The 27874-nt window shown below is 45.8% G+C and overlaps 2 protein-coding genes across 5 annotated transcripts in view; one reads left to right on the top strand and one right to left on the bottom strand.

Moving 5' to 3' along the window:
- The window catches only part of LOC137416554 (THAP domain-containing protein 1-like), a 231879-nt gene that overhangs the window by 69474 nt on the left and 134531 nt on the right, over nucleotides 1-27874 (bottom strand). The window lies entirely within an intron of this gene.
- Nucleotides 1-27874, top strand: part of LOC137416552 (sialin-like) — a 101615-nt gene that overhangs the window by 23257 nt on the left and 50484 nt on the right. For all 4 annotated transcript variants that reach the window (XR_013624507.1, XM_078784167.1, XM_078784168.1 and 1 more), the window contains exons 5-9: nucleotides 4215-4370; nucleotides 4573-4660; nucleotides 9894-9980; nucleotides 16162-16289; nucleotides 16432-16587. Coding sequence is in view for 3 of the 4 variants with exons in the window: in XM_078784167.1 (XP_078640293.1) it covers nucleotides 4215-4370; nucleotides 4573-4660; nucleotides 9894-9980; nucleotides 16162-16289; nucleotides 16432-16587 (615 nt within the window). In the remaining variant the exon portion in view is untranslated. The remainder of the gene's footprint in view (nucleotides 1-4214; nucleotides 4371-4572; nucleotides 4661-9893; nucleotides 9981-16161; nucleotides 16290-16431; nucleotides 16588-27874) is intronic.

Genomic DNA, 27874 nt, shown 5'->3' with positions numbered 1-27874 from the left:
TTTATTGGTGCACCGGATGGTGCTGACTGTGCGTAATGGGGTGGTGCTTTTGGTGCTTGGACGGGGTGCGCTGCACATTATTAAAGGCCGTAGGGCCACAGGGCACTCGTGGGTTGGTGTATCGATGCTGGCATGCGTGCTCTCCCTATGCATAACATCTGCATGTGTTCCTCAAAGAACAGGTCCTGGATCGTAGTGTAAATATCAGTGTTGTCTTGTATAAATGATGCTCCCTACCGGCTGTATGTTTAGTTTGAGGATGCTTTCCGCGATTCGGTTATCCTGTGGGTGTGTTTCTGTTAGGAGAAGGGTGCGTCGCAGGGGGACATATTTACTCATTTGTGAACATCTGTAAAACTGTCGCACTCAGGGTTGAGTTAATAGTAGAGGGAACTACATCTGAGTGCCACACTAAAGTAGGTAAAAATTTATCGGGTCGGGACGCCCCGAGGTAGAGAAGGGTGCAATGTTGCGGATATGGGATTTGCATACATCCATATCCGCTTGTAAATATTCCCCTATTTCCTCAATACTTCCCAACTATCCCCAATCCCCCATTCCCTAGTCCCATTTTCTGTAAACAACACTCTGTAGACCCGACCTCCCCCTATTTCCCCCATTAAATGTCGTGCCCAGGTTCACCGCATCTCATGTAAGACAACTATAGGACATCTTGCTCGTTATTCTTAGTCTATGTCAGTTAAGGACTCGTTTCCATTAATTCTGACCCTTCGTTGCACCAGAATGTGATTGTATGGCACCGTTAGGAAGTTTAGGACCTCCCAATACCTCCCCGCAGCTCTTCCTCACGGTTCAGCAACAACAACAACAACAGCAACGGCAGCGGCGGGCGCGGTGAGTGCGCGTCCTCACTCCGGTTTGGTTGGTAGGGGGTGTTGGGAGGGCACCAGGCCTCCCCAACGAGCCGCCATCGAACATGTGCTCGACGGGGTTACCAAATAGGGGCTCCCTGTCAGCTCCTCGTCAAGGGTGGAGCCCGGTAACCCCCGCACCCAATGGAAGCGGCGGACCGGCCCCAGTGGGGCGGAGCCAACCAGCCGAGGGCGTGTCACTCCCCGCTGAGCATGCGCAGGGAGCGGGAGGTGACGTCAGATGCGCGCTGAGCTTGAAGCAAGAGAGACGTCCCTTCCGAGCGCTGTGACACCTCCCTGCATCTCTTGGACCGTGCTTGAGCCTGTCCCCGAGCCATGGTGCACCTTGTGCTATCAACCTACCTGTCGATTCCTGCCATCAATCCCTGTGTAAGTCTACCTTGTTCCGTTTGTCTGTGGTCTGTCTGGGATAAGATAAGACTGTAATTAAGTGCCCATCTCTTCTGTGTCTTTACCTCACTACCTTGTAATCTACCCCCTTTTCTCCACCACTGTAATTACACCCTCCTCCAGAGGTCTTGAGAACTGTACCCCTTGCGTCGTTTCATCTATCCCAGTCGTTGTGTCCTTTCCATCATTGATTTAGCATAGCGCGATTTGGTCAACATCTGGGTGGAATCGGGGTCTAGTCGGGGAATAACTGTTCGGTCGCGGCCATACCACCGCTCGGTAAATAACATCTAAACCGCGTCCGTATCAATATAATAAAGGGAGCGGGAGACAAGATGGGGAGAGAGAGGGAAGCACACAAGTACAAGAGTAGAGAACAGGGACATCGGGAGTTCTGTGGGAGGGAGAGGGCTTGGGGGAGGAGGCATGGGAAATGGGGTGGGGGGGGGGGGGAGGGGAGTGGGAGAGGTATAAAACATATGGACACTGCTAGGATTTCCAGGAAAGAAGTCGGTATTTCAAAAAAAGTGGATCTGGGGTGAATTAACGGGGGTAGAAACAATTAACGTTTTGGATGGGGGAAGATAAGAGATGGTGGTGAACATCTGTTTTAAAGACCTGGAGGGAGGAGTGGGATTGAAGAGAGTGAGGGAGTTTGTTCCAGAGGCGGGAGAAAAGAGGAATGAAAGAGTGAAGGTGGGCAGAGAGTCTTGATTTTGGCAGTTTCACCAGAAGAGGGGACCTTGCTCTGTTCCGCAACTCCTACTGCTCTGTGTTGCCAAGAAACCTGTATTGTTATAATATCACTCTCCAGGCAAAATCTCCAAACGTATCGACATATCCAAGATTTGGGACAAGCTTTGGCATGTTTGGAAGTCAAAGAACACAAAGCACAATATGGATGATCAGAAATGTATTTAATAATTATTAAATGCTTTATATTGATTGGAAAGGAAGTAAAAGTTGTTTTTTATTCTCAGAAATGAATAGTTTTGTCCTTACCTTAATGCAAAACTTTAGTAACAAGATGGTATTCATAGAATACTTACCCTGCGCAGTAAACTTGGTGAGAGCCAGCTCTTCTGTTTTTGAAGGGTTTTTTTCTTTGATCCAATATGGCTGCTAGTCCACGTGAGTGATGACATCATAAATATATATTATCTAATATAATTGTTGCGTAGATCATGCTCAAGAAATTTCAAACTGATCAGACAAAACGTTGTCCCTGTCGAATTATGACGTCATAATTAAGAGACCAAATGACGTCATCATTAACAACACTTATTCCTCATGCGGAGTTCTTTACAATGAGCCATGTTTCAATTTTTTCCATGGAGCGGTTACGGAGATATAGAGGTGCTACATGTTTTGCTTTTTCCAAGATGGCCTGTACTTCTGAGGTCGGCAAATTGAGTACCAGTTCACTGGTAATTCCCTGTGTGTTGCAAGAGGCGACCAACAGGGTTGGCAGCAGGAAGGGCATCCGGCCGTAAAACATTGCTTCAAAAAAAGGGGACCAAGGTGCCTGAAAAAGGCCACTAAAAACTGTTCGCAAACTGTTCGCAAAAACACTAAAAAAGACTGAATTCAACAGAGTCGAGCAGAAGTTTTGCTTGAGACATTGTGTTGAGTTTGTGGTCATATATGCAGGCATAGTGTACTGTTAAACTTTGTAGTAATCCTCGTATAATCAAGTGACTCTTCTCCAGATAATAAATCTTCAATACTTGTTCCTGGTGTGTGTGGACATTCAATCTCTGTGCACCCACGACAACGTCATAACGAAGGCACTGACCTCATCATCAAGATATCTTATTCCCCATGGGGACTACTTGACAATGAGCCATGTTTCAATTTTTTTTCCATTGAGCGGTTTTCGAGATATAGAGGTGTAACGTCTTTCCAAGATGGCGTGCATTCCACGTGACCTATGAGTTCATAATTATGAATAAAAAAATTCTACAGGCAGAGGCGCTCCTATGGTAAACTGCCGTGTCAATCGGACCGACAGTTGCCGAGAAAATGAATTTTTTAAATGCAGACACGCCACACGTACGCACGCTTGCCACATGTATGCAATCGATCGCTTAACCCTGCTTTTCACTTCGCGGGCGCAGGGTAAGCATGTCGAACATTTCCCCTATCCCAGGCACATTTGCGTCCCAGCTCTCACTCCCAAGGAGGCCAATTTTTTGACAATTGTTCGCTTGAACTGTCTTTTCCCACCTGTTATTGCCGCCATGTGTCTGACGAATCATATTCCTCCTTACAGGGCTTCAAGGTTGCAGCTCACCGTTATCTCATGCCATTTCCACTCACAAAATGTATTTTATGGCTGCTAACCTCTGACTGGTCCTGAGGTGCTGCTCTTCTCTTTTCACAACATTGCTTCTCTCACCAGCCATATCTATCTCCACTCTCCATCCACCTCCACCTTTCTGACGTCTCTTCACACAATTCTCCCATCTCAACTGCGGTCTAGACCCCTTTCTCCAGCCCAGCTCTTTCCACCCATCTTCTATCTCCCTTAGTTCATCCATCCTCCTTCTATCCACACTCTTCACAACCACAGTCATCCTAATTAATCCAGCTATATCCTCCTGCGTAGCTCTGCCTCCTAACTACCATCACAGGTCACTCACCATTCCACCTACAGTAGGTACACAAATATATCTCTTGCCTTATCTCCTTCCCCTATAACTTGATATTAAATTTCTCTCTCTGCTGTCCGACCGACATTATCTCAGTCTTCTCCAGGCTCATTTTCAGTCCACGCTTCTCAAAATATGTATGAAAAAATTACATAAAATATGAATAAATCCGTAACACTTGTAAGGTGTATATATAACCTTATTTCCTGTACATACTTCTGTCTCCAAATTTTTGTTCGTTTCTGATATTCCCTGGTGACTAGTCTGGCCCCCATTCAAGGTTCCGGCAGGATTAGCCGCTGAGCGATGGGGTCCACGGATCGTATTTGGGATCAGCACTGTTATGGCATCCATCGTCACCTTAGTCACTCCGTTTGTGGCTCACCAGGGACCTCTGAACCTGATGGTTGCACGTGGATGCCTGGGATTAGCTCAGGTGGGTTGCAGAACATTGGTGTGACTTGATGTTCAGAAGTTTTTAAAATAATAAGGAAAGTCAGCATCAGCAATATTATCAAATTTAGCCAGACTTCATCGGTGTTCATGCCAATTTCAACATCGTCATCACCTGCTTTTTGTTTCTTGCACTGTTTCATACTGATTTTAATATTGCTATCTTTTCATGGCTGATAATACAGGGAGCACTGTTTCCCAGCATGCATTGCCTGTGGAGTAAGTGGGCACCTCCTTTCGAACGTGGTAAGCTGGTGATGATTACCTACTCAGGTATGTAAAGGTAATCAGGTGTCATAACCGGGCTGGTGAATGTTGTTGCAGGGGAAGATAAAATGTGCATGAAATATAAATTGACAGACCAACTGGTGCAGTTTACATAAGAGAAGACAACTATCGGGGATGCCTCTTCATGGTGGTTGTACCACCCAACGCAAGTCAGGGGCGAAATCTTCCCCATTCTTCCTTGATGCCCAAATTTGTCAGGGCAGCACAGTCACGGTCAGAGTGCCGATCGGTCCCCATGGACCGGCCCTTTCCCTATTGTGTGTCTCTCTCTCTCTCTCTCTCTAACTCTCTAACTCTCTCCCTCTCTTTCTCTTAACTCTCCCTCTCTCTCTCTTAAATCTCCCTCTCTCTTTCTCTAACTCTGTCATGGCCCCGACTTTGTGAAGGTGGGGGTACTCCATCTTAGATGTAGGGGATCTATCTCTGGGTCGCTCCTGGGAGATCAATCGGCTGTCTCCATGCTACGGGCTTGTTTAAGAGAACTGTCCGGAGCTATACTACATCAACAACATCAACAAGAACAACAACATAAGAGATGCTCTTCTCGGTTGAGACAGAACCAAATGATGTGTGTGAAAAAGACAGGATTGTTTGAATCGACAATTTACTTCCAGTTTGATTGTGTCCATCCAGGGCCCTGCAATTCTGACATCATATTCTTTGCCTCACCTGGTACTCTCAATTTTGAACAGCAGACGGCCAAATGCCTGTGCCACTAAAGATATGTGACGGAGGATATCGGCTGAGCATGTGGGCGTCTGACTTCCCATGAATGTGAAATCAATCGTTCACATGTTCACTTCGTTGGTCATTGGCTTCTATGATTCTGTTTGAGGTGTCATTCATTTGCACTTCCTTCCATTGACTTTCAATTCAAAATATCAATATTCAATCTTTTCCTTGATTCAACAACAGACATACCATCAATTTTCCTCATCAGTATTGGAGATGGGCCATTGAGTAAATAAAAAGGAGTCATGTAATGATCGATATTGTCGCGCGAATCCCTCTGTTAATACCGTAGGACCGCGGATGGCTCAAACGGCTTTACTTGAGGTGACGATAAATTACGGATTCGGCTATAAAAGCACGGGAGGAAGAATGAAGAGGAAGAAGCGGCAAGCGTGTACCTATAGAGGGAATGAACTCAAACGGGAATCCGGGGTAAAATGTACAAAAATAAACACGTTTATTGAACGGAACCCGAGAACAAGGAAACGCGACGACGATAAAACCTAATCCTAAATTGGGACGTCCCTACACAGACTTCAAATACGACACAAAGGAAATGAATTAATAAAATAAAATGTACATCGTGTATTTGTGTGAGATGTGGTGCGTCTTAACTGTCCGCAGTGGTGCGTCCGTCGTCCAACGTGGCCCCATCCAGCCCCGACGCGAAGAAGCCTCAGTCCACCTCGCTCACGTGCTCCGCCAGGCCCTGGGTGACCCGCTCAGCGGCACGCCCCGCTCCAAGCTCCTCGTCGGTCACACACGATGTCCTTTCGCTCACAGCATCAAAAGCAAAAGCAAGTTCGCTCCAAGAGTCCAGCGCAGAGAGAGCTTCAAGCACGAAGGGTCCAGCGCAGAGCCACACAAGCACGAAGGGGTGATCTCCAATACCAGGGTGAAATGCCCGCGAACCAGACGTTTTGTCACGCACGGTGTGACGTCAGTTCTGGCGCATTACCAATCAGAGCCTCGATTCTTCATGGTGTTTCCCGCCTTCCGACGTCAGCGTCCCTCTTCCTCCAATTAGTGACCCCCTTCTAAATGGACGTTTGGCACCTTCTGCTCTGATTGGCTGGGCTAAACATATAACTTCTACACCAACCAATCACACGTTCCCTGGGCATGGTTATAGCTTGTCTCACATGATGTCTGACGCCCACGCCGGTGTTGTACGTGGCCGCTTCCTGCTTGTCTTCCAATGTCGTTGTGGTAAGGGAGGGGAATTGTTTAATGTGTGCACTAAGGACCTATCTAAGTGTCTATATGAGAATACGTTGCCATAAGGGACACTGGGTTGGCGACAGAGGGGACGACAAATGAAGGAATTTTACCCATAATCCCTGCACTATTTAGCACGCCCCGCCCCCTCGTGGCGGGGACACAGATACGACTTATACCGACATCCGGGTTAAACAGAGAACTTATTACAGGTAGATTCCCTATCACGACAGTCGAGTACCTACCTATGCAGATCTATCTGGCTCTAGATATTCCTCTACCCAAATTCATAACAATATATTATGATGACGTCATAAAGGACACAAACAACAGGCATGAATACGTAATTTCACGTGTTAGATAAGGTGGTGTGAAAGAGGGTACATCATTGGCGATAAACTTCCAATTTACAAAAAACTTTATGTACTGACGGTTTTAACCTATATATTTAGGGTGCCCCTTGATATTAACTTTTCTAGAGCATCGCTTGGTTCCTCCTAAGAACACAGCATAGTCCAGCATGCACATGAGATGTTTAGAAAGTCCCTTATTTTCTATTGTTTGGCATTTTCTACAAGCTATGGAATGTCCCTTATTCTCTATTGTTCGGCATTTTCTACAAGCTATGGAATGTCCCTTATTCTCTATTGTTTGCCACATGGCACATCCATATTAAGGGACCTTTTATATGCCCCTGGCATTTTTTCCAAGAATGTCCTTCATTTTCCGTGGATACTGTGAGTGGCCATAGAAAGTAGCCATCACAACGATGGATGAAAAAATACATGGAGACACACATACATCAACTAAATTACACTGATTAAAAAACAACCTATTTCCCGTGGTCTGTATGGGGGACCCACCCGATACTGCAAACCATCTCTCCTATTGCTCGTCATGAAATACGGTATCAATCCAATCTTGAACAGAGAAAACATTATATATGGATTACTACCGGAGTCAAATTTTTTTTTTTAAACAACCTTTTGGGGTTCGCCCTTTTGAGCCAAGCAAAATCTATGGCACTTAGTTGGAATTTGTTTCGAAAGCCATTAATTAGATTTATTGGCCGATGTATATTCCAAGTTTCAGCTAGTTTCAATGTATAGCCTTTGAGATACGAGCGCCAACACATTTCGGCAAGATGTACGGACGGAGGGACAGACTGACAGACCCCAACGTGAATTTGAGGGTTTTCTTCATAAAACGCAAGAATGCGGAAACAGACGTTGCTGAAACTTGGAACATGTTACCTCGACGTACAAAAAGCATTTAGTTCTGAAACTTGGAACATGTTACCTCTACGTACAAAGCATTTACTTCTGAAACTTGTAACATGTTACCTCAATGTACAAAAAGCATTTACTTCTGAAACTTGGAACATGCTACCGCTACATACAAAGCATTTACTTCTGAAACTTGGAACATGTTACCTCGACATACAAAAAGCATTTACTTCTGAAACTTGGAACATGTTACCTCGACATACAAAAAGCATTTACTTCTGAAACTTGGAACATGTCACCTCGACGTACAAAGCATTTACTTCTGAAACTTGGAACATGTTACCACTACGTACAAAAAGCATTTACTTCTGAAACTTGGAACATGTTACCACTACATACAAAGCATTTACTTCTGAAACTTGGAATATGTCACCTCGACATACAAAAAGCATTTACTTCTGAAACTTGGAACATGTTACCACTACGTACAAAAAGCATTTACTTCTGAAACTTGGAACATGTTACCTCGACGTACAAAGCATTTACTTCTGAAACTTGGAATATGTCACCTCGACATACAAAAAGCATTTACTTCTGAAACTTGGAACATATTACCTCGACGTACAAAAAGCATTTACTTCTGAAACTTGGAACATGTTACCTCGACGTACAAAAGGCATTTACTTCTGAAACTTGGAACATGTTACCTCGACGTACAAAAAGTATTTACTTCTGAAGCTTGGAACATGTTAGCTCGACGTACAAAAGGCTTTTACTTCTGAAACTTGGAACATATTACCTCGACGTACAAAAAGCATTTACTTCTGAAACTTGGAACATGTTACCTCAACATACAAAAAGCATTTACTTCTGAAACTTGGAACATGTTAGCTCAACGTACAAAAAGCATTTACTTCTGAAACTTGGAACATGTTACCTCGACATACAAAAAGCATTTACTTCTGAAACTTGGAACATGTTATCTCGACGTACAAAAAGTATTTACTTCTGAAACTTGGAACATGTTATCTCTATGTACAAAGCATTTACTTCTGAAACTTGGAACATGTTAGCCCGACGTACAAAAAGCATTTACTTCTGAAACTTGGAACATGTTAGCCCGACGTACAAAAAGCATTTACTTCTGAAACTTGGAACATGTTAGCTCGACGTACAAAAGGCATTTACTTCTGAAACTTGGAACATATTAACTCGACGTTCAAAAAGTATTTACTTCTGAAACTTGGAACATGTTAGCTCGACGTACAAAAGGCATTTACTTCTGAAACTTGGAACATGTTACCTCGACGTTCAAAAAGCATTTACTTCTGAAACTTGGAACATGTTAGCTCGACGTACAAAAGGCATTTACTTCTGAAACTTGGAACATATTACCTCGACGTACAAAAAGCATTTACTTCTGAAACTTGGAACATGTTAGCTCGACGTACAAAAGGCATTTACTTCTGAAACTTGGAACATGTTACCTCGACGTTCAAAAAGCATTTACTTCTGAAACTTGGAACATGTTAGCCCGACGTACAAAAAGCATTTACTTCTGAAACTTGGAACATGTTAGCTCGTCGTACAAAAAGCATTTACTTCTGAAACTTGGAACATGTTACCTCGACGTACAAAGCATTTACTTCTGAAACTTGGAACATTTTACCTCGACATACAAAAAGCATTTACTTCTGAAATTTGCAGCCGATTTCGTCCATTAGAAGCCGAGAAAAGAATTTTCACTCCCCATGTTAAAGTTGCATACAGGTACAGGTAAACCACCCCACTCAGTATGAAGAGGGTGGGGGCGGGGGGGGGGCTGCTTCACACTTCCTTTGATACAAAGTTTTCCAAATAAAATCTGCTGCTTGGAAATCTTGATGGGAATATCAAGGGACTATTCTAACTTGCGTGGAACATTTCTTGCTCTTTGTGTGTGTATTTTTCTTGCGTACGATCTGTGCACAATCTCTGTCCCATTACTTATGAATGTGATTAATTTATTTCATCATACACAATCCTCGGATGATTGCATGCAGGAGGCCAAATCGGAATTTTGCTCACCTTGTCACTCTCGGGATTGCTCACTTCATACTTTTCCTGGGAGGTCATATTCTACATCCTGGGTGAGTAGTTTTATGTTAAGGATCTTGAAGGAAATTATGTTTGCGGAGAACCGAACCCGCTGAAGAATGACATTATTTTTGATTACCAGATATCTCAGAGATCATCCTCTTCTTATTTGCTTGGCTTTGCAGATGTATTTGAACAATGTTTCCTTATTCATATTGTGTCAGTCAAATAATCATGGCATTGAACTTTCTTAAGAGTGCTAATGGCAGCTGTTGAATTTCCAACTTTGAGCATCCAGACTTTTAGTTAAACGAGTAAGAAGGTTTATTAATTACTGGTATATTTTGGTGTCGCATTCCGTCAAAGATAAGGTTGAAGGTCCAACCTCGATCCAAACCTCCAACCAACCAACCAACCAACCCAACCTCCAACCAACCACCCTAAACGTAACCTCGATTAATTGGTTTAATCCAACCTCATTAATTGATAATTCATTAATAAATTAATGATTAATTAACTTGATTAATTGACTAGCAACCTGATTGAGTAACTTGATTACCTTACTTGATTAAGTAATTAACTTGCTTATTGATTAATTAATTACCTTGATTGATTGATTGATTAATTAACAATTGGTTTAATTACAGACTTGGCATTGAATATGGAATTATTATTTTTCTTGACTTGGGTTTACTTTCTTAACTCAGTATATCAATCTGGTGAGTTTCTTTTACACTTTGGTGATTTATTTGTTAAAAGAACCATGTCACTGATTGTCTGTCGCAGCAAGAAGTCAACAACAGGATTATATCACAGGTGGCGTGGCAAAATGTACAGACAGGTGCATTTGACGATTGGCTTCACAATCGGGTATATAAGGGTTGTTGCATTCTGTATTAGTGGAAAACAACTGCTGCACGTCTCCAAAAGTTATTGCCGCTTCCTCTGGAGATGGTCCGTCAACTCGACAATGCTGTTTGTCATGGAGTGGTGGCTTTACGAAATTACGACATGAAACAGTGTGCTATTGCTCGGCAGTATGGCATCACTCAAGGTCATGTGTCAAAGATCCTGAAACGAAATGCTCAGAGGGGTGTCCCTACTCCAATACCGAGGCCAGGACATCCCCGCAGAACCACAAGGAGGGATGATCGCCAGCTGCACCGGTTAGTCCGCAATGGCCGTACCAAGTCAGCTAATCGGCTTAGGGCTGAGTGGCAGCAACTGACAAATGTGCCTGTATCGAGAAGGCTAGTCAACCAACGACTGGTTCAAGCAGGCTATCGTGCCAGGCGTCCCCTGAGAAAGCCACGCCTGACCAGACAACACCGCCAGCGCCGATTGCAGTGGGCCAGAGAGCACCGTTAATGGCAGCCAGGACACTGGAATCATGTGATCTTCAGTGACGAGTCTAGATTTCTGGTCTATCGTCAAGATGGCCACGTCCGAGTGCACAGACAAGTGCATGAAGCCTACAACAAAGATTGTATAGTGCCAAGAGTCCAAGCTGGAGGTGGTGGGGTGACCGTTTGGGCTGCTTTTCATGCAGGGGGAAAAACTGACCTGGTTGTTCTGAATGGAAACCTGAACCAGTTCAAGTGCAGGGCCATTCTGGAAGAAACATTGCTTCCATTTGCTCATGCAGCCTTTCGAGGAAACTTTGTCTTCCAAGATGACAATGCACGGCCTCATCGTGCTTGCATGATCCAACACTTTCTTGCTGACCGTGGTGTAGAGCATATGGAGTGTCCTGCCATGTCCCCGGATACGAATCCGATAGAGAACTTGTGGGCAGAATTAACGCGTCAAATCGACCACTTGGACCAGCAGCCGACGTCTGTGCCTGAATTGCAGCAGGCTATTGTCACTGCATGGCAAGCGATTCCTGTCCAAACCTTGGCAAATCTCGTGAACAGCATGCCTCAACGTGTACGTGCTCTCCTGAATGCTTGTGGGGGTTACACGAAGTACTGAACTGTAATTTTACTGTCCGTAATCCCAGTCGTAATTTAACTTTTGTTAAAATTTTTTTTGGCTAATATGCAAAATAAAGAGATACTTCTGGAAAACGTACAGAAGTTTAACACAGTACTGTCCATGAATTGAGTTCGATATCAGTTTACATCACTTTCAAGGATCAATTTATTTGTTTCTAAATGTCAAATGTGGTTTTTGTTTCTTTTAAAGGTCACATTAACAAAATCTAGAATAATTTCTACATAATTCCAATGAACTTTTGGTTCGAAGACATCTTGAAAAGTAAGTTCACCCCCACAAAAAAAATTCCATATTAAATGCCAAGTCTGTAATTAGTTTAATTTGATTAATTGATTAATTGGTATTGGTCCTCTGTTGATAATTGGTTGGTTTCATCCAGCCTCGCGATTAAAAACTTTTTTGCATCCCTCTCGTTCCCTTCAGGCTTTTGTGTTAGCAAACAGCTCAAATATTTGACTCTATTTATACCTTGAAGTGCTGCCCCAGCGCACCCTCACGAAAGTCTTGCTTGGGCAAGGAGGTAAAATATTCCATGACCAGAACATCTTCCTTATAGATTTGGAGCAGGTCGGTATTGCTCTGTTCCGCAAGTTCCATCCGAGCATTCCGACTGCTTGGCGAGTCTGAGGACTTTGAGGTTTCGAGCGTTCTTACAATGCCAAGAAGTTTGGGCATGACCCCTTTTTCCATAATACTATATTTTTTGGAATCTGTACCAGCAGGTTGTTTTTATTTATTTTTATTATTATTATTTTTTAATTAAAGTTCACCCGAAACAAGGCTGAAAGCCACTAGACACTAGAGGTAAAGTGCTACAAAGAAAAAGAAGAACAGGAAAAACTGGCAAAACCTTCACCGAGTCCTGAAACGAGGAAACCTCTTCAGAGAACCACTGTGCAGGAGGGCGCGACTAGGCCAGGAGGAGGAAAATAGGCCAGGAGGAGGAAACTAGGCCAGGAGGAGGAAACTAGGCCAGGAGGAGGAAACTAGGCCAGGAGGAGGAAACTAGGCCAGGAGGAGGCAACTAGGCCAGGAGGAGGAAATTAGACCAGGAGGAGGCAACTAGGCCAGGAAGGGACAACTAAGCCAGGAGGAGGAAACTAGGCCAAGAGGAGGCAACTAGGCTAGGAGGAGGAAACTAGGCCAGGAGGAGGTAACTAGGCCAGGAGGAGGCAACTAGGCTAGGAGGAGGAAACTAGGCCAGGAGGAGGAAACTAGGCCAGGAGGAGGCAACTAGGCCAGGAGGAGGCAACTAGGCCAGGAGGAGGCAACTAGGCCAGGAGGAGGCAACTAGGCTAGGAGGAGGCAACTAGGCTAGGACGGGGAAATTAGGCCATGCAGAAAAATCAAATTTTATACCTCAATTTGGTGTTTTTTAGGAGACGCCATCTCCCTACTGGATGGCTGGTGGCTCCCAAGGGGAACTCATCTGCCCTTTGCCAGCTGGTGTTTTTGATCCTGGCAGGTTGTCAGTCACCCTGTGTCATCACTAGCAAAGCCAGTGAGAGGTGTTGGCTTCGTCGCTGACAACCCGACCATGCGGCAAGTAGCACTAGATTACATGTTACCTGCCAGTGGCAGTCCCAAAAGACTTACCTAAGCCTGAGACATTGTATGAATGCTGGAGTAAACAGAATGTGAGATCTATCGGCACCTTCCTAGCATTGACTATTTCCCTGCTGCTTTTTTCTCCTGAAGAGTCGGTGTTCGTTCTCTCAGAACAGTGAGACCAGGGTCAGGAGAATATATATATATATATTTGGATTCTCTTCATATTGGTTTTGGACTTTTGTTTCCTCTTATTAATAACTTCAGTATTTGTGCCGGTTCCTTTCTCAGTTGTTCACCGTGTTTCATTCATCTCCGTTTCCACGGTGCTACTTTTGTAGGGTATCCGTTTGTAGGGCCTGGTTTATTTTTCTTGCAGGAATATTTGCCTGGCACTTTTTCTTGAATGACTAATGCTGCTGCAAAGCTCATATTGTTGATTTCCTTCTCGATGGCATTCCCTGGTATGATTTTTCAGAGTGCTCTGTTGGTTCTCCTTACCAGTATTTTTGTCTGCTTGTTATTTTCTATTCTATGGAGTTGTGATCTTTCTGTGAGTGTTATCAATCTCCTCTCTATTTTTCAAGCTCTTCCTCCAGTTCATGCTGCTCTTCATCTTCCTTATCTTCTTCCTCTACCTCATTCTGCCTTTCTCCCTCCCCTTCCTGCCCATCACTATCCGCCCCTCTCGTCATTATCTTATTTTGACGTGTAGAATTTCCATTTGGTTTTTGAAGTGGACAAGGAATTTAAAATTTAATGTATTTATCCCTTCTGTCTTGGTGTTGGGCTAGCGGCTAGGGTGCCGGCTTGGGCACCCTAGCCCAAGCCGGCACCCTATCCTGGGATCCTGGGTTCGAATCTCGGTCGATCGCTGAATTAACGCCAGGGGGGTTGACTCAGCCTGTCATGCCTTCCGAGGTCGGCTAATTGAGTACCAGTTCACTGGTAATTCCCTGTTTGTCGTTAAAGGCGGCAAAAAGGGTTGGCGTCGGGAAGGGCATCCGGCCATAAAACATTGCTTCAAAAAAAGGGGACCGAAAAACAACAACAACCACGGTTCCCGAAAAAGGCCAACCCCCGCTTTGCGGGGAAAAATGGCCTCTAAAGGTGTTTTATTTATTTATTTATCCCTTCTGTCTTGGTCCATGCCAATGGGTTGGGTCTGTTCCTCTTCCTGCAGTGGCTGTGTGTGTGTGTGTGTGTGTGTGTGTGTGTGTGTGTTATTGTGGTCGGTTCGTGCTACCAAAGCACTTCCATGGCTAGGATTACACTAAGTAGTTTGCTGTTACAAACAACTAACGCTGCCAGACTGGACCCAGCTTAATGTCCTATCTGAATGACAATGCGCTCATTGAGGCAACACCATGCCTGAGAAACACAAGGATGTCAATTTATGTCAATTTTGGATTCACACCTAAACTAGATACCTCAAAGGTGAGCATATTATACCTGCACTACCACATCACATCTATGCTGATTCACTCTCAAAAGTGAAAAATTGAGCCTCAGGTTTAATGGAAGGATTGTTCATTATCTATCTATAATTCCAGTAATCTCTGTGTGTGTGTGTGTGTGTGTGTGTGTGTGTGTGTGTCTGTGTGTGTGTTTGTTTGTTTGTCTGTGACCGCTGTTTCTCGACAACCACGGGTCCGATATACTTGAAACTTGCCAGGTATATTGCTGGGGACCCGAGGATGTGCCTTTTCAAGGTTTGAAATTAATCGGACAAGTAGTTACCGAGCTATGTCCAAAAAACGATTCAACCAATCAGAGAGCAGCGAGCTATCACGTGTGCCGAACGTGCCGAACAGACTCTGCCTCGGACGGCACATTTGAGAGCGTATTCATTTATTTCACGTTGGCAAACTATGTTGCCGTTAAACTATGTTTTAAAACTAATTAAAACTAATTTGCGATTCATCGTAACTGCGATTTGCGACCTTCCGGACAGTGAAGACTGCACTTCCGGCAGCCAATCACAGAACGCGTTATTGCGTAGGCGTGGCCGATGTGAGAGCGAGCCGAGCCGAGCGCGTGCGCCATTACGGTTCGTAATTCGATTTCTTCCGGAGAAAATAATAATTTCTCGATTTCTTATGCGCATTATTTCTCCCAATTCAGTCAGAGCGAAGGGCGGAAGCGAAGAGCGTTGTTTTTTTTGTTTACGGGCGTACGGGCGGGGTAGAGCGTACGGGTAGCGTTATTTTTTTTTTTTGGCAAGGAACGGGCACCCACGTACGGGCATGCCCTAGTGACTCAACAACCTTGGTATGCAAGTGGTGATTGAGAAGATAGAATGTGACCAACAAAGTTGAACAAAGACAACAACATAGTTGTGGAATGTTAGCATTGGTACAAACTGAGGCCAATTTGTGGAGGTTGAAGTAACGTTTCACAATTTTAGACAAACTTGGCCCTTGGAATAACTGATGTCACTGATTAAACAGACATTGGGTAAGAAGGTGTGTTTTGTCACATTCTGAAAATGTATTTGTTTTATTAAGGATAATTGATGATTTTGTACAGGGACACTCTCAATGACCATTTCCTCTGATTGGGGGGGGGGGGGGGGGCACAAGGTACTGTACGGTTGAATAATTATCCATAACGATGAATAACATGCCAAGTATTTTTTAAAAGATAATTGAGACCATAATTGGGTACGTTTTTCAATTCCATTCCCAGGTGTGGCTGGGCTGCTGTGGACGGCATGCTGGTTTGCATTTGCTCACGATGACCCCATGAGCCATCCGCATATATCTTCAAGTGAGCGGAAGTACATCTTGTTCAGTACAAAGTCCTTCTTATCAACGGTACGCCTCAACCAAAGTTCACCGAACCCGATTCACATTGCCATCAAGTTTTTTTCTGGCTCGGGCCTTGCCAAAATGGCCTACAGGTTCAAACTGAAAATATCTGATCACAGGTTTTGTGACATTACCTTGCTGAATGCAGAAAGTGCAGGTAACCAAGCCGTGGAGAGCAATCGCCACGTCACTTCCTGTTTGGGCAATCATCATAGCCCAGACAAGCTTCAATTGGAGCTTTTTCACAATTTTCACAACTCTTCCCATCTACATGGATGAGATCCTTCACTTCAACCTGCGAACGGTGGGATTTAATCTGATTCATTTCAGTGTTTTATAGCCTTACTTGTATCGATACTGATATGAGAAAGTATTACAGTAATTCTATCATTTCACTACAGTATTTTGGCTGTTTCTGGAGGATGGTCATGAATTTCATTGAAATGAGTATATCATGATTTCTTATCAAGAAGTCGGTAGACTTCTTATGCAGGGAAGGCTCGGACACTCCCTTGGTTCAATCATACTAAAATACGCCATATGTGTCTGTCTGATGAATTTTTGACGCCAATACATTCCGTCGTTACTTATCCAATCTCAACCAAACTTGACAGGATGACGATGGGTTACATAATGAAGGTTGTAGCGCATTCATTTGCCCCCCTTCCCAATGGGGTTTTCTCCCCCAAGCGGGTTTTCCCCGTCATTGCCGTCAATGGGGTTGCGTGTTGAGGTGTATATCAATGTTAAATTAGCTTTATCGTGGCGTTTTTCCAAAGAAGAAGATTTATCGTGGCGTTTTTCCAAAGACGCTTTCAATAACAAAATTAATGGTAATCGCACATTGTTAATGTTATTACAAAACAATATTCATACTAATAATGTCCCACTTCCCCAAGGCGTTTTTCCTGCAGTGATAACGTGTATAAATAGTTTATAGTTATAATGGCTTTTCCGTGTCAGCAATGGCTTCGACAGGAAGTAAAAAATATTATAAACCACAAACACGTATGATTTGCTTTTTAAACAGTCGCTAATGCTCTTTATAACACTAAATGAAGAAATACCGACATCCGTGAAGTAAAGTTTACTTACAGAACTGAGCGAAGATCTACTGTACTCTATATACCCCACAAATGTTGGGTTAATAACATGGCCCTTTCTGCCGCTACCGTGGCATTTTTCGTAGTGAACTTTTGAAACTCGCTCCTGCTGTTTAATACGAAACTGAAAGGGAGAATCTCGAGTTGTGCTCCTTTACCAAGCAGCTAGCTAGCGCTTGCCAAGCCAGCCATTCCTTAACGGTTTTGAATGGAGTGCTTGCTCAAATTCTTAAACCACTTGGCGATCTCCCCACAAGAAACTTGGTAAATGAACACACACCAGATGTTCTTGAGATCTGACCATAGATCGACTGTAATCTACATACCCCAAAGAGGAATGACCCTCCCTGCCACTCCCGTAATCAGCGGGTGTACTAGTACAACATAAATCCTCAAAAAATCTACCACAATAAAACTTATAAACCTAAGAATTGCCAGTCATCTGCAGAGAAATTCCCATCCAATAACACGCATTAAACTTTGGGACATCATTGCTGAACTAAAAAAAATGAGAGACCCAAAGTGTGCATTTGTCATTCTTAATCTTATTATTATTCTTATTTTCTGACAATCTAGCTCAAAATTGGTTTAATCCACGAACTCGGTTTAAACACAAATCTACTGCATTTTATAGCGGGGAAGGTGCAAAAATTCCTTGCAATAACAATGAAATTCTCCAGCATGTAAATACATTTCTAAACAAAAAATAATAATAAGAGGAAAGAAACAAGTGATAAAAAAAACATTTTCTAAAAATGCAAAAAATGTAGGAATGTCACTCCAAAAAGTATGGAAACAAGGTAGGGATGGTCACAATAAATTATCATGTGACCCTTCATCCCTACATCCTTCTCTGGTGATGAAACGAAACAATGGAATTGAATGAAACTTGCACAGGCACAACTTCAGGGTACCCTCATTCATCCCTAAACGTTTCAGCTCCCGAAGTCAAATCCTCTAGGAGTAGATGAAACAGAAATACAACATATGTATGCAATCTATGCAGACAGTATACTCTCCCTTCATTTTATGAGGATGCACCATGAAATCGGAGTATGAAACTGGAAATGAGCTGCAAAAGCGGTTTTTGTATCCCGTTGAATCAGTAACTTTAGTAGCTACGAGATCGATTGTATGTACTTTATAAGTACTACATTTCACCATTAAGCTCTGTTTTTGGGGTATCTGTCCACATTACGTACACAAAATAGCAGATATTTTGACCCGTCTGCCCGGACTGGGTTTACAATGGAGGCAATGGCGTCTCAGCCCATGGAAGAACCCCATAACAAACATAAGGGGGACAGGGGAGGGAGGTTAAATTGGGGCCCACATCTTAGTTTGGTGCCAGGCCCTCAAAATGGAAACTTTCCAGCATATGCCCCATACATTCTCCATCCCTCCCCTTATTCTTATTTCCTCTAAACTTCCTTTCCTTTTATTTTCAAAAATATCCCTTCTCCCAAACTTTCCTTCCCTTTTCTCTTTATCTCCCCTCCTATTCTTCCTTGTCTATAATTCATTTTTTAAAACCTTTTAAAGTTTCATGTGTTTGTGATATGTAAAAGCCCCTTAGAACTCCAGCTTGGCATTATATTTATGGGTAAGCAAGCATTTAACTTCAAAGTGGTACATGGAGTGTATGAAATAAGGCAAATAGTTTTGCCCTCAAAGATCCTCGCCCCATGCCTCCCTCTTCAAAAATGTTTTTCCACTGCCCATGAAGTAAAACTCAACATACAGTCGATGTTGATCCTTTTCTGTGTGGTTTCCAGTCAGTCATATTTTTCCTAGTGGTGAGATTCATAATGTCATTTTGGAATTCATAATGTTTCTTTTGACTTCCCCTCATGTGTATACAACAACACAACATGCATTTTAAGGCCATTTTCCCTGCTAGAGCGGGGGTTAGCCTTGCGGTCCCCATGACAATCTTCTCCATTTTGCCCTATTTTCTGCATCTCTCCTTGTTAACCCCCTTGCCCGCATTTCTTCTTCCACCATCTTTAGCCAAGTCTTTCTCGGTCTTCCCCGTCCTCTACTTCCTTCTACATTAACTTCCATCACTCTTCTCAACCAGTCACTTTCATCCTTCCTCAATACATGACCAAACCATCTCAACCTGTTTCTCTTCACAGCATCAATCACAGGGAATATTCCCATCATCTTTCGCAATTTATCATTTGTCTTCCTCTCTCTCAACGATACTCCGCACATCCATCGAACCATTCGCATTTCCACCCTTTCCAGCCTTCGTTGCTGCTCTACGTTCATTACCCATGTCTCGCTCCCATAAATCATAACACTTCTCACACATGCAGCATACACCTTTCCCTTCAGCTTCAGCGACACTCTCCTCCTCATCAGCACGCCACTCAGTTCCCGAAACTTCTTCCATGCACATCTCACTCGAGCAACCGTTGCCGAGTCCTCATGTGTATGTATAATAATAATAATAATTGGAGGCCTATGCTCTTCACATAGGTTTTAACTTCACATTCATAAATACACTAGAGAGACACGATGCTGGGAGGAGAACAAGGACAAAATGGGACATAAACAATACAGGTGACGAAGAAAACACAAACACAATGCACCTCTCAAACGCACATAAAACACTTGCAGCACAAGCTTGTCACTGGTCAATGGACACGAGGTCTCGCAACACAGCTTTGTGATTGTTTGACAGAATAGGCCCACCCCCTCCCCCCAGGTATATCTACCGATGGAAGGGGGGGAAAGGGGGACAGGGGAGAGGGGATGAGGGGGGGAAGGGGAGGGAGGGAGTGGGGGAAGGGGGATGGGGGGGGGGAGGGGAAGGGGAGGGGGAGTGGGTGGGGGGAGGAGGGGAGGTGGGGAGGCAGGAGAGGAAGGGGGTTCATATATATGTTGGTGGGTGAATGTGGCATTCATCACGTTTTAGTTAGGTGTGATGCCAATCAGGAAGAAGAAGAAGCCGTACTACCAACTTCGTACACTTCCGAAATTGTTTGATTTATTTGTATTCAAATGTCTGGTGATTGTATTGTATTTATTGATGCGAATGTGCACTTGTATATAGCTGTCATTAATTTTAAAAGGCTTAGGCACTATCGAGCGATTGTATTATTATTTTTTCCCCTCCAAAAAAAACGATTTTTTTTTAACTCCAAAAAACCGATCTTTTTTTTTTCATAATTTTTTTTCTTTGCCTAAAACAATCCCAGGCACTCACTGATGAACATCTGAAAGTTTGACGAAGATCCATTCAGCCAACTCTGAGAAAAATGGCGACATACAGACAGACATCTCTATTATATATATATATATATATATATATATATATATATATATATATATATATATATATATATATATATATATATATTGTCGCGTAACCGTGATTAACACCACAGAGTACGGATGACCGATTTGCGAGACTTTAACTCCCGAGGCGAACACTCAATGGCGGACTCACGTTCAACACCAACGCGCGAAATGGCGGGACGCAGCGAAGGCTCCGCAGCCTTATCTATTAAAATGAAACACCCAGGAAACTGCGTTCAAATATGTACAGAAAATAATATAAGGATTTATTATTAAAAGTAAAGCCAGTGAAAAAGCACGCGCCGGTAATACTAATAACTAAATCGGGACGTCCCCACACGACTGATATCAAACACAAACGAGGGAGATTAATACGAAAATAACAAGTCACGTCGTGTACAGTGTACGCGGATTCGGGCTTATCTGTCTTTGTCGTCCTTGTGGCTGCCGTCCAACACCGCTCCTTTCGGCCCGATCGCACACCTCGCTCCAAGTTCCACGGCCCTCTGCCTCCGCCTCCAAGCGCCACCAGGCCTCGTCGGTCCAACGCAGGGCTGCACGAAGCAACCAAAAACCAAGTGCCAACTGCCAACTGCTGAGTGCCGAGTGCCAACTGCCAACTGCAACGAGCTGTGGTCACGAACTGTAGAAAATGGCACGAACCGTCAACTGCCACGAGCTCTCACTTCTCTCAACTGCCACTCCGGTACCGAACTGGGACGCTCTACTCAACTGTTCAACGAACTGGGACGACTCGAGATCAGATCGCAACTCAACTCAACTGTTCAACGAACTGGGACGACTCGAGATCAGATCGCAACTCAACTCAACTGGCGAACTCAGAGAGACTCAACTGGCGAAAATGGCGTCCGACCGTCGCATATATCTCTCCCCGATGACGTCACATTCGCGCACTCCTCAGCCAATCATATGGTCCCAGCTCGCCGGTCACGCCCTCTACGGCATGCGACTCCTAACATCTCCCCCGTTACGCGACCCTGCGGTCCTGGCATAACACGTGCCGGCCCGGTTTGTAGGCCTTGGGAGGTGTACACGGTGGCGGCCAATTGTGGTGGTGTTTTTGGCCTGGTTTCCTGTCAATTTAATACGAAGTCCTTGTCAGGGAAAGGGGATTATTTAATGTTGCGCTAAGGACCTAACTAATGTTTATGTGGTTTGCAGTGCCATAAAGGACAAAGGTTTGATTACTAGGTGATACTCACAGGGGCGTTACCTTTAATCCCTCACTATTTAACACTCGAATCTCCAGGTAGATCCACACTCATACATCTTACCCCGACAACCGCCTAAACATCAAGAACTTATTACATGTAGAGTCCCTGTCACGACAGCCGGATACCTACCTATTCAGATCTACCTAGCTCTAGATGTTGCATTACCAAATTCATAACACAGCCCCCCCCCCTGGAACCGTAGCTCCTGCAAGGTTCACCGCAGGGCTACCATTCCAGCCTTAACACTTACTGTCACACACTTAATTAACCTACGAAATAAATCAGGAAGGGCTGTGGGAAGTGAGTCGGACTACCTACCTACACTTCCTTAACATGCTGAACCCCTTAACCATCATGCAAGTATGTACATCTTCTTCCTTGTTCCTGTGGAGGGAGGAACAAACAACACACCAAAACTCCTACCTTATCCACAAACTTAACCATCTTACCAAAAACTCAAAACTCTAACCTTTGTACATACCCCGGTCTACAGACCGCGTCCCCCGGTGGATGCCACAAGACACAACCTTACCTGCGGGGCCATCCCCAATGCATCCCCCCTAAATTTCCACGGGCCCTGTCCAGATGTTACAGGTGAGTGACACGGCTCGGTGGATTTCGCCCACATTCATGCAACACAGACCCCTTAACCACTCATTCTCATTCCATAGGTCATCAAGGCATTTCAAAAATCAACAAAGCACTTATTTCCAATACACCCCCTGCAGGACCATGGCATTGATGTCATTCACGTGTGTGTGCATTCCTCAACTAGGCAGCGGGGAGGTACCGCACAAAAGATGGTGGGGGCGCATCAGGCTGTGGTGCCCGCAGTCCCAAAAACAAGTCAACCGACTTACAAATTCATTGCCCCCCCCCCCCTTTACCTCTTGGCCCCATGACAGCCCAACAGCCCCTTTCCGCCGTTACCTCGCCGGTGAGGGTCTCCACACACCCCAGGCTCCTTTGCCTCCTGCTTTCGCGCAGCAACACGGGTCACCGGGGGACTTCCTCACCCCGCGGCGCCCAACCAGACCCTCCACCGACGAGCTCCAATTTCCAGTTACCACCGGCTGCCAGGGGTAATTGCCGCAGAGGGGGGCCCGCAGGCATCGCTCCTCAGAGCTTGCTCTGTACCTGCGGACACACACACCTTCCCCACCCACAAGACTCCAAAACACACTTCCTCCCCCGCTGCCATTCAATTCTCCACACAACTCAGCACAATTCAGTACAATTCATAGATGTTGTAAAAGGTGTTACAAGGCTTGCCATGGCCTGCCAATGTGAAATCCCATTCACAGTTCGAATCATTGAATCCTTACACATTTCCATTAGCACATTTCCAAAAAGCACAATTATCACCCTTCATTATCTCCAATAATCATCACTCACTCTCCAGGTTCCATTCTCACAACCACATCAAAACACAGAACCACAACACAAAAACATACGCCACCCACAGGACACTGTGGCTCCCATTCCATCCCCTCACCGGCCATGTCATCACTCTCACCCGCCTCCCAACTCCAATTTACATGTCCCCAATTTCCAAAGCAAGTCCTGAAGCCTGGGACAGTACTCCTCAAAACACTCACCTCAAGTGCAGGTAGTTGCAGGTTGGTCAGGTTCAAAGTGCAATCCACCCATACAATTCCCAAAATTTCACATTGGGCCTACCAAATCCTTCCAAATTCCTCTTTTGTCCCCACTACACTGGCAGGTATGTGGATCCGCATCCAACGGTGATCATCACTACACAACTACCTGGGGCCACGACAGCTCTGCACCTCTACCGTGCAAGGGTCACCGGGACAAGGTGAGCAGTCAAAACGCCAACATGGCCCATGAGTGTCCATAAGGGTGCGACCCACCATCCATCCTTCGGCCCCCCTGCGAGGAACACAGCTGCAGCAGCCCCAGCTGGCCAATGTGGTGAGCACTTGCTGCCACAACACACACTACCGCACACACAACCTCGGCCCTGGGGGGCACGGTCGCAGTGCGTGGCATCCCTACAGCCACGTCCCCTGCACCTCCCCATCATCCCCCAGTCCGACTACAGAACTGCAGCCCCCCAGTGCTCACCCACACTTGACCACACCAAGGTCCAGTCAACAGCCATGCTCCACCAGGAGACCCACCCAGAAGACATGGTCCACACACCTCGGACACGCACAGCACCACGTTGACCCTCCGGCTACACAACTACATCCCCATCATCCCGCGTCCCAAATATCAGCACAGTTGCCCCCGCAACCAGTTGAAAGCTGTGTCTTGCTACCCTATTAATTTCATCACAGCCTCCAACACTTTGGTCTACACACCTGGATCAATAATGGCGTCACTATACAGTGTCCACCATGGCATTTCACAATCCACCCTTAAATTTGCATCTAACCCACAGATTACCCATGCCAACCATTTGTCACATTTCACTCACCTCACCAAAGAAGGATGCTTTGCCATACACATGCCAGCCGAGCCTGGCCCATATGCTCGGCTCGTTACACATCTCCCGATTCACATCCCCATGGCTCTCTTCCCAACCCGAGAGTCCATAAATCACAACGGAGCATCTGTGGAAGGTCACTCACACCATCACGTTCCACAGATGCCCCAATGGTTGTCCGGCAGGCTATCTCCATCCCTGTCCATTCGGTTTGACCCGCGTCCATAGATCAACCACCATGCCAGGTCACCACATGCTGGTTGTCCCAGAGTCTCAGGGAGAGGGTGTCAGGTCGCATGCCCGGGTGATCACTACATCAGGCCCAAGCTGGCCATCTGCGGTGCCACCACCAAAGCGCGACCCACAACACCTCCCCCCAGTGGTCCTCAATATTTGCCATCCCAGGCTTGAGAAACCACCTCGGACCTCCCTGGAGGTCTTAACCCCCACCAGGGTCCGGTGACCCTGCCGGCCCGAGCCACCAGCTCGGACGGCGCCCCGACGGACAAGGGACGCCACACTCCACCAGACCCCCCGTGGGACCCAGGTCGTACCTCGACACCCAAGGCTGGACCCCACGTCCAAATCTCGCCATCACAGCCCCCCAGCTGGCTGGCATACCCAAATTTTGAAAGGGGCAACTTTTGCCCGAGGCCATCACCCATGACCTCTCCATATCCAGATCCCGCAGCCCGGGGACCAATCCCAACCATGGCTGCTCCAAATCAAGTTCCCATTGTAATTTTATTTTAAATTTTATTTTACAAATTTTCATTCCCACTGCCAAACCGCAGCTGCAGGGAACAACCTCTACCACCGGTTGTTCTGCCCCTCCCTGCAGTTGATCCAAATTCCCTACAGGGACCAAATCTCCAGAAGCTCTATCTCCCGATCCTCCAAGATCCAAATCCAGCCCGGAGCCAACACACTCCCCCAACTGGTTGTCCAATTTTGGAGCCTCGGTTTCCAAATAGCAGTGTACAGTGAGCGTCCCCTCGGTCATTCCAACCACCTCCTCGGACCAACTCACCTCTTCACCCAGGCTCCTTTGGGCCTGAACAAGCTCTACCTCCATGGGACTGTCACAGGTCTCCAGCCGCTGGATCAAATCATCCTCATCATTACAAATCATTCCTGGCCCCGCCAGGCTTTGATCAATATCCCCAATAAATACCCGGTCCGGCTCTATCGCATGGACCCCCAAAAACTCTACCCCCTCTTGCTCCGCACCACCGCCCTGGTGCTGCACAATTCCAAATTCATCCCCCGGTTGGGGTGTTGTGACATCCACACGGTCCCGATAAACAACCAGGCCAGAATGTGGGAAACATTCCCCATTACAACTCTCACATTCCAAATTTCCTTCCCCGCTCACCTGTGGACTCTCCACGTTTACCTGCAGGCATTCCCCCTCTACCTGTACACATTCCCCATCCACCTGTGGACATTCCCCATCCACCTGTGGACATTCCCCATCCACCTGTGGACCTGCGGTCTCCCCATTTACTTCAATTGCCATTCCCTGTGCAATTCCCAATTTTGCCATTCCCGGTGCAATTCCCTGCTCGTGAGCAACATGCACATCTGCATGGGCCGTACTCTCTCCTGTTCCCAATCTAGCTTCCCCCCGTTCCGATTCAATTTTTGCCACCTTTGGCTTCTCCTGTGCCCCCATTTTATTTGCCAGCCCATTAATTGTAATACTCAATCGATCACTCATTTCCTTTATTCCTTCCCTCCATTCCTTCCCCTGGGACTCCATTTTTCTTTCCATTCCTCCCATTAATTCCTTAAAAAATTTCATTAAAGCCTGGTCGTCTCTCGGGGCCGTCCCATTTGTTCCCGACTCCCCGGTAGGGGAGGGGCATAAGTTGGTGCTCGGGACGAGGGAAGCTCCAAGGCTCACCTCTGCATCAATTTCCCCTATTTCCGGCTCACTCCCAACGCTGACGGAGGCCTCACTGCGCACCTCCATTTCGTCGACCTCCGACATCCGCCTTTCGGAAGGTTGTTTCCCGCGCGCGTATTTATTTTAATACCAAAAACACAATTTAAATTTGACGAAGACGCGATATCGCGCTCCGTATGCCCAATTGATTATTAAATTTCTCCGCCTCGCCTATCCAAATTTTGCGTTCGAACGTCGGACGCAATGTACGCCCGACCGTGTCGATGTCTCGCCGCGGACAAAAAAATTTGTCCGACGGATTCGAATCCCACTCCTGACACCACTTGTCGCGTAACCGTGATTAACACCACAGAGTACGGATGACCGATTTGCGAGACTTTAACTCCCGAGGCGAACACTCAATGGCGGACTCACGTTCAACACCAACGCGCGAAATGGCGGGACGCAGCGAAGGCTCCGCAGCCTTATCTATTAAAATGAAACACCCAGGAAACTGCGTTCAAATATGTACAGAAAATAATATAAGGATTTATTATTAAAAGTAAAGCCAGTGAAAAAGCACGCGCCGGTAATACTAATAACTAAATCGGGACGTCCCCCACACGACTGATATCAAACACAAACGAGGGAGATTAATACGAAAATAACAAGTCACGTCGTGTACAGTGTACGCGGATTCGGGCTTACTGTCTTTGTCGTCCTTGTGGCTGCCGTCCAACACCGCTCCTTTCGGCCCGATCGCACACCTCGCTCCAAGTTCCACGGCCCTCTGCCTCCGCCTCCAAGCGCCACCAGGCCTCGTCGGTCCAACGCAGGGCTGCACGAAGCAACCAAAAACCAAGTGCCAACTGCCAACTGCTGAGTGCCGAGTGCCAACTGCCAACTGCAACGAGCTGTGGTCACGAACTGTAGAAAATGGCACGAACCGTCAACTGCCACGAGCTCTCACTTCTCTCAACTGCCACTCCGGTACCGAACTGGGACGCTCTACTCAACTGTTCAACGAACTGGGACGACTCGAGATCAGATCGCAACTCAACTCAACTGTTCAACGAACTGGGACGACTCGAGATCAGATCGCAACTCAACTCAACTGGCGAACTCAGAGAGACTCAACTGGCGAAAATGGCGTCCGACCGTCGCATATATCTCTCCCCGATGACGTCACATTCGCGCACTCCTCAGCCAATCATATGGTCCCAGCTCGCCGGTCACGCCCTCTACGGCATGCGACTCCTAACATCTCCCCCGTTACGCGACCCTGCGGTCCTGGCATAACACGTGCCGGCCCGGTTTGTAGGCCTTGGGAGGTGTACACGGTGGCGGCCAATTGTGGTGGTGTTTTTGGCCTGGTTTCCTGTCAATTTAATACGAAGTCCTTGTCAGGGAAAGGGGATTATTTAATGTTGCGCTAAGGACCTAACTAATGTTTATGTGGTTTGCAGTGCCATAAAGGACAAAGGTTTGATTACTAGGTGATACTCACAGGGGCGTTACCTTTAATCCCTCACTATTTAACACTCGAATCTCCAGGTAGATCCACACTCATACATCTTACCCCGACAACCGCCTAAACATCAAGAACT

The sequence above is a fragment of the Myxine glutinosa genome, chromosome 9 (assembly GCF_964187855.1).
Source record: "Myxine glutinosa chromosome 9, kmMyxGlut1.1, whole genome shotgun sequence".
NCBI lineage: Eukaryota > Metazoa > Chordata > Myxini > Myxiniformes > Myxinidae > Myxine > Myxine glutinosa.
The sequence above is the reverse complement of the archived record's forward strand: the minus strand, read 5'-3'. Positions and strand labels throughout refer to the sequence as shown.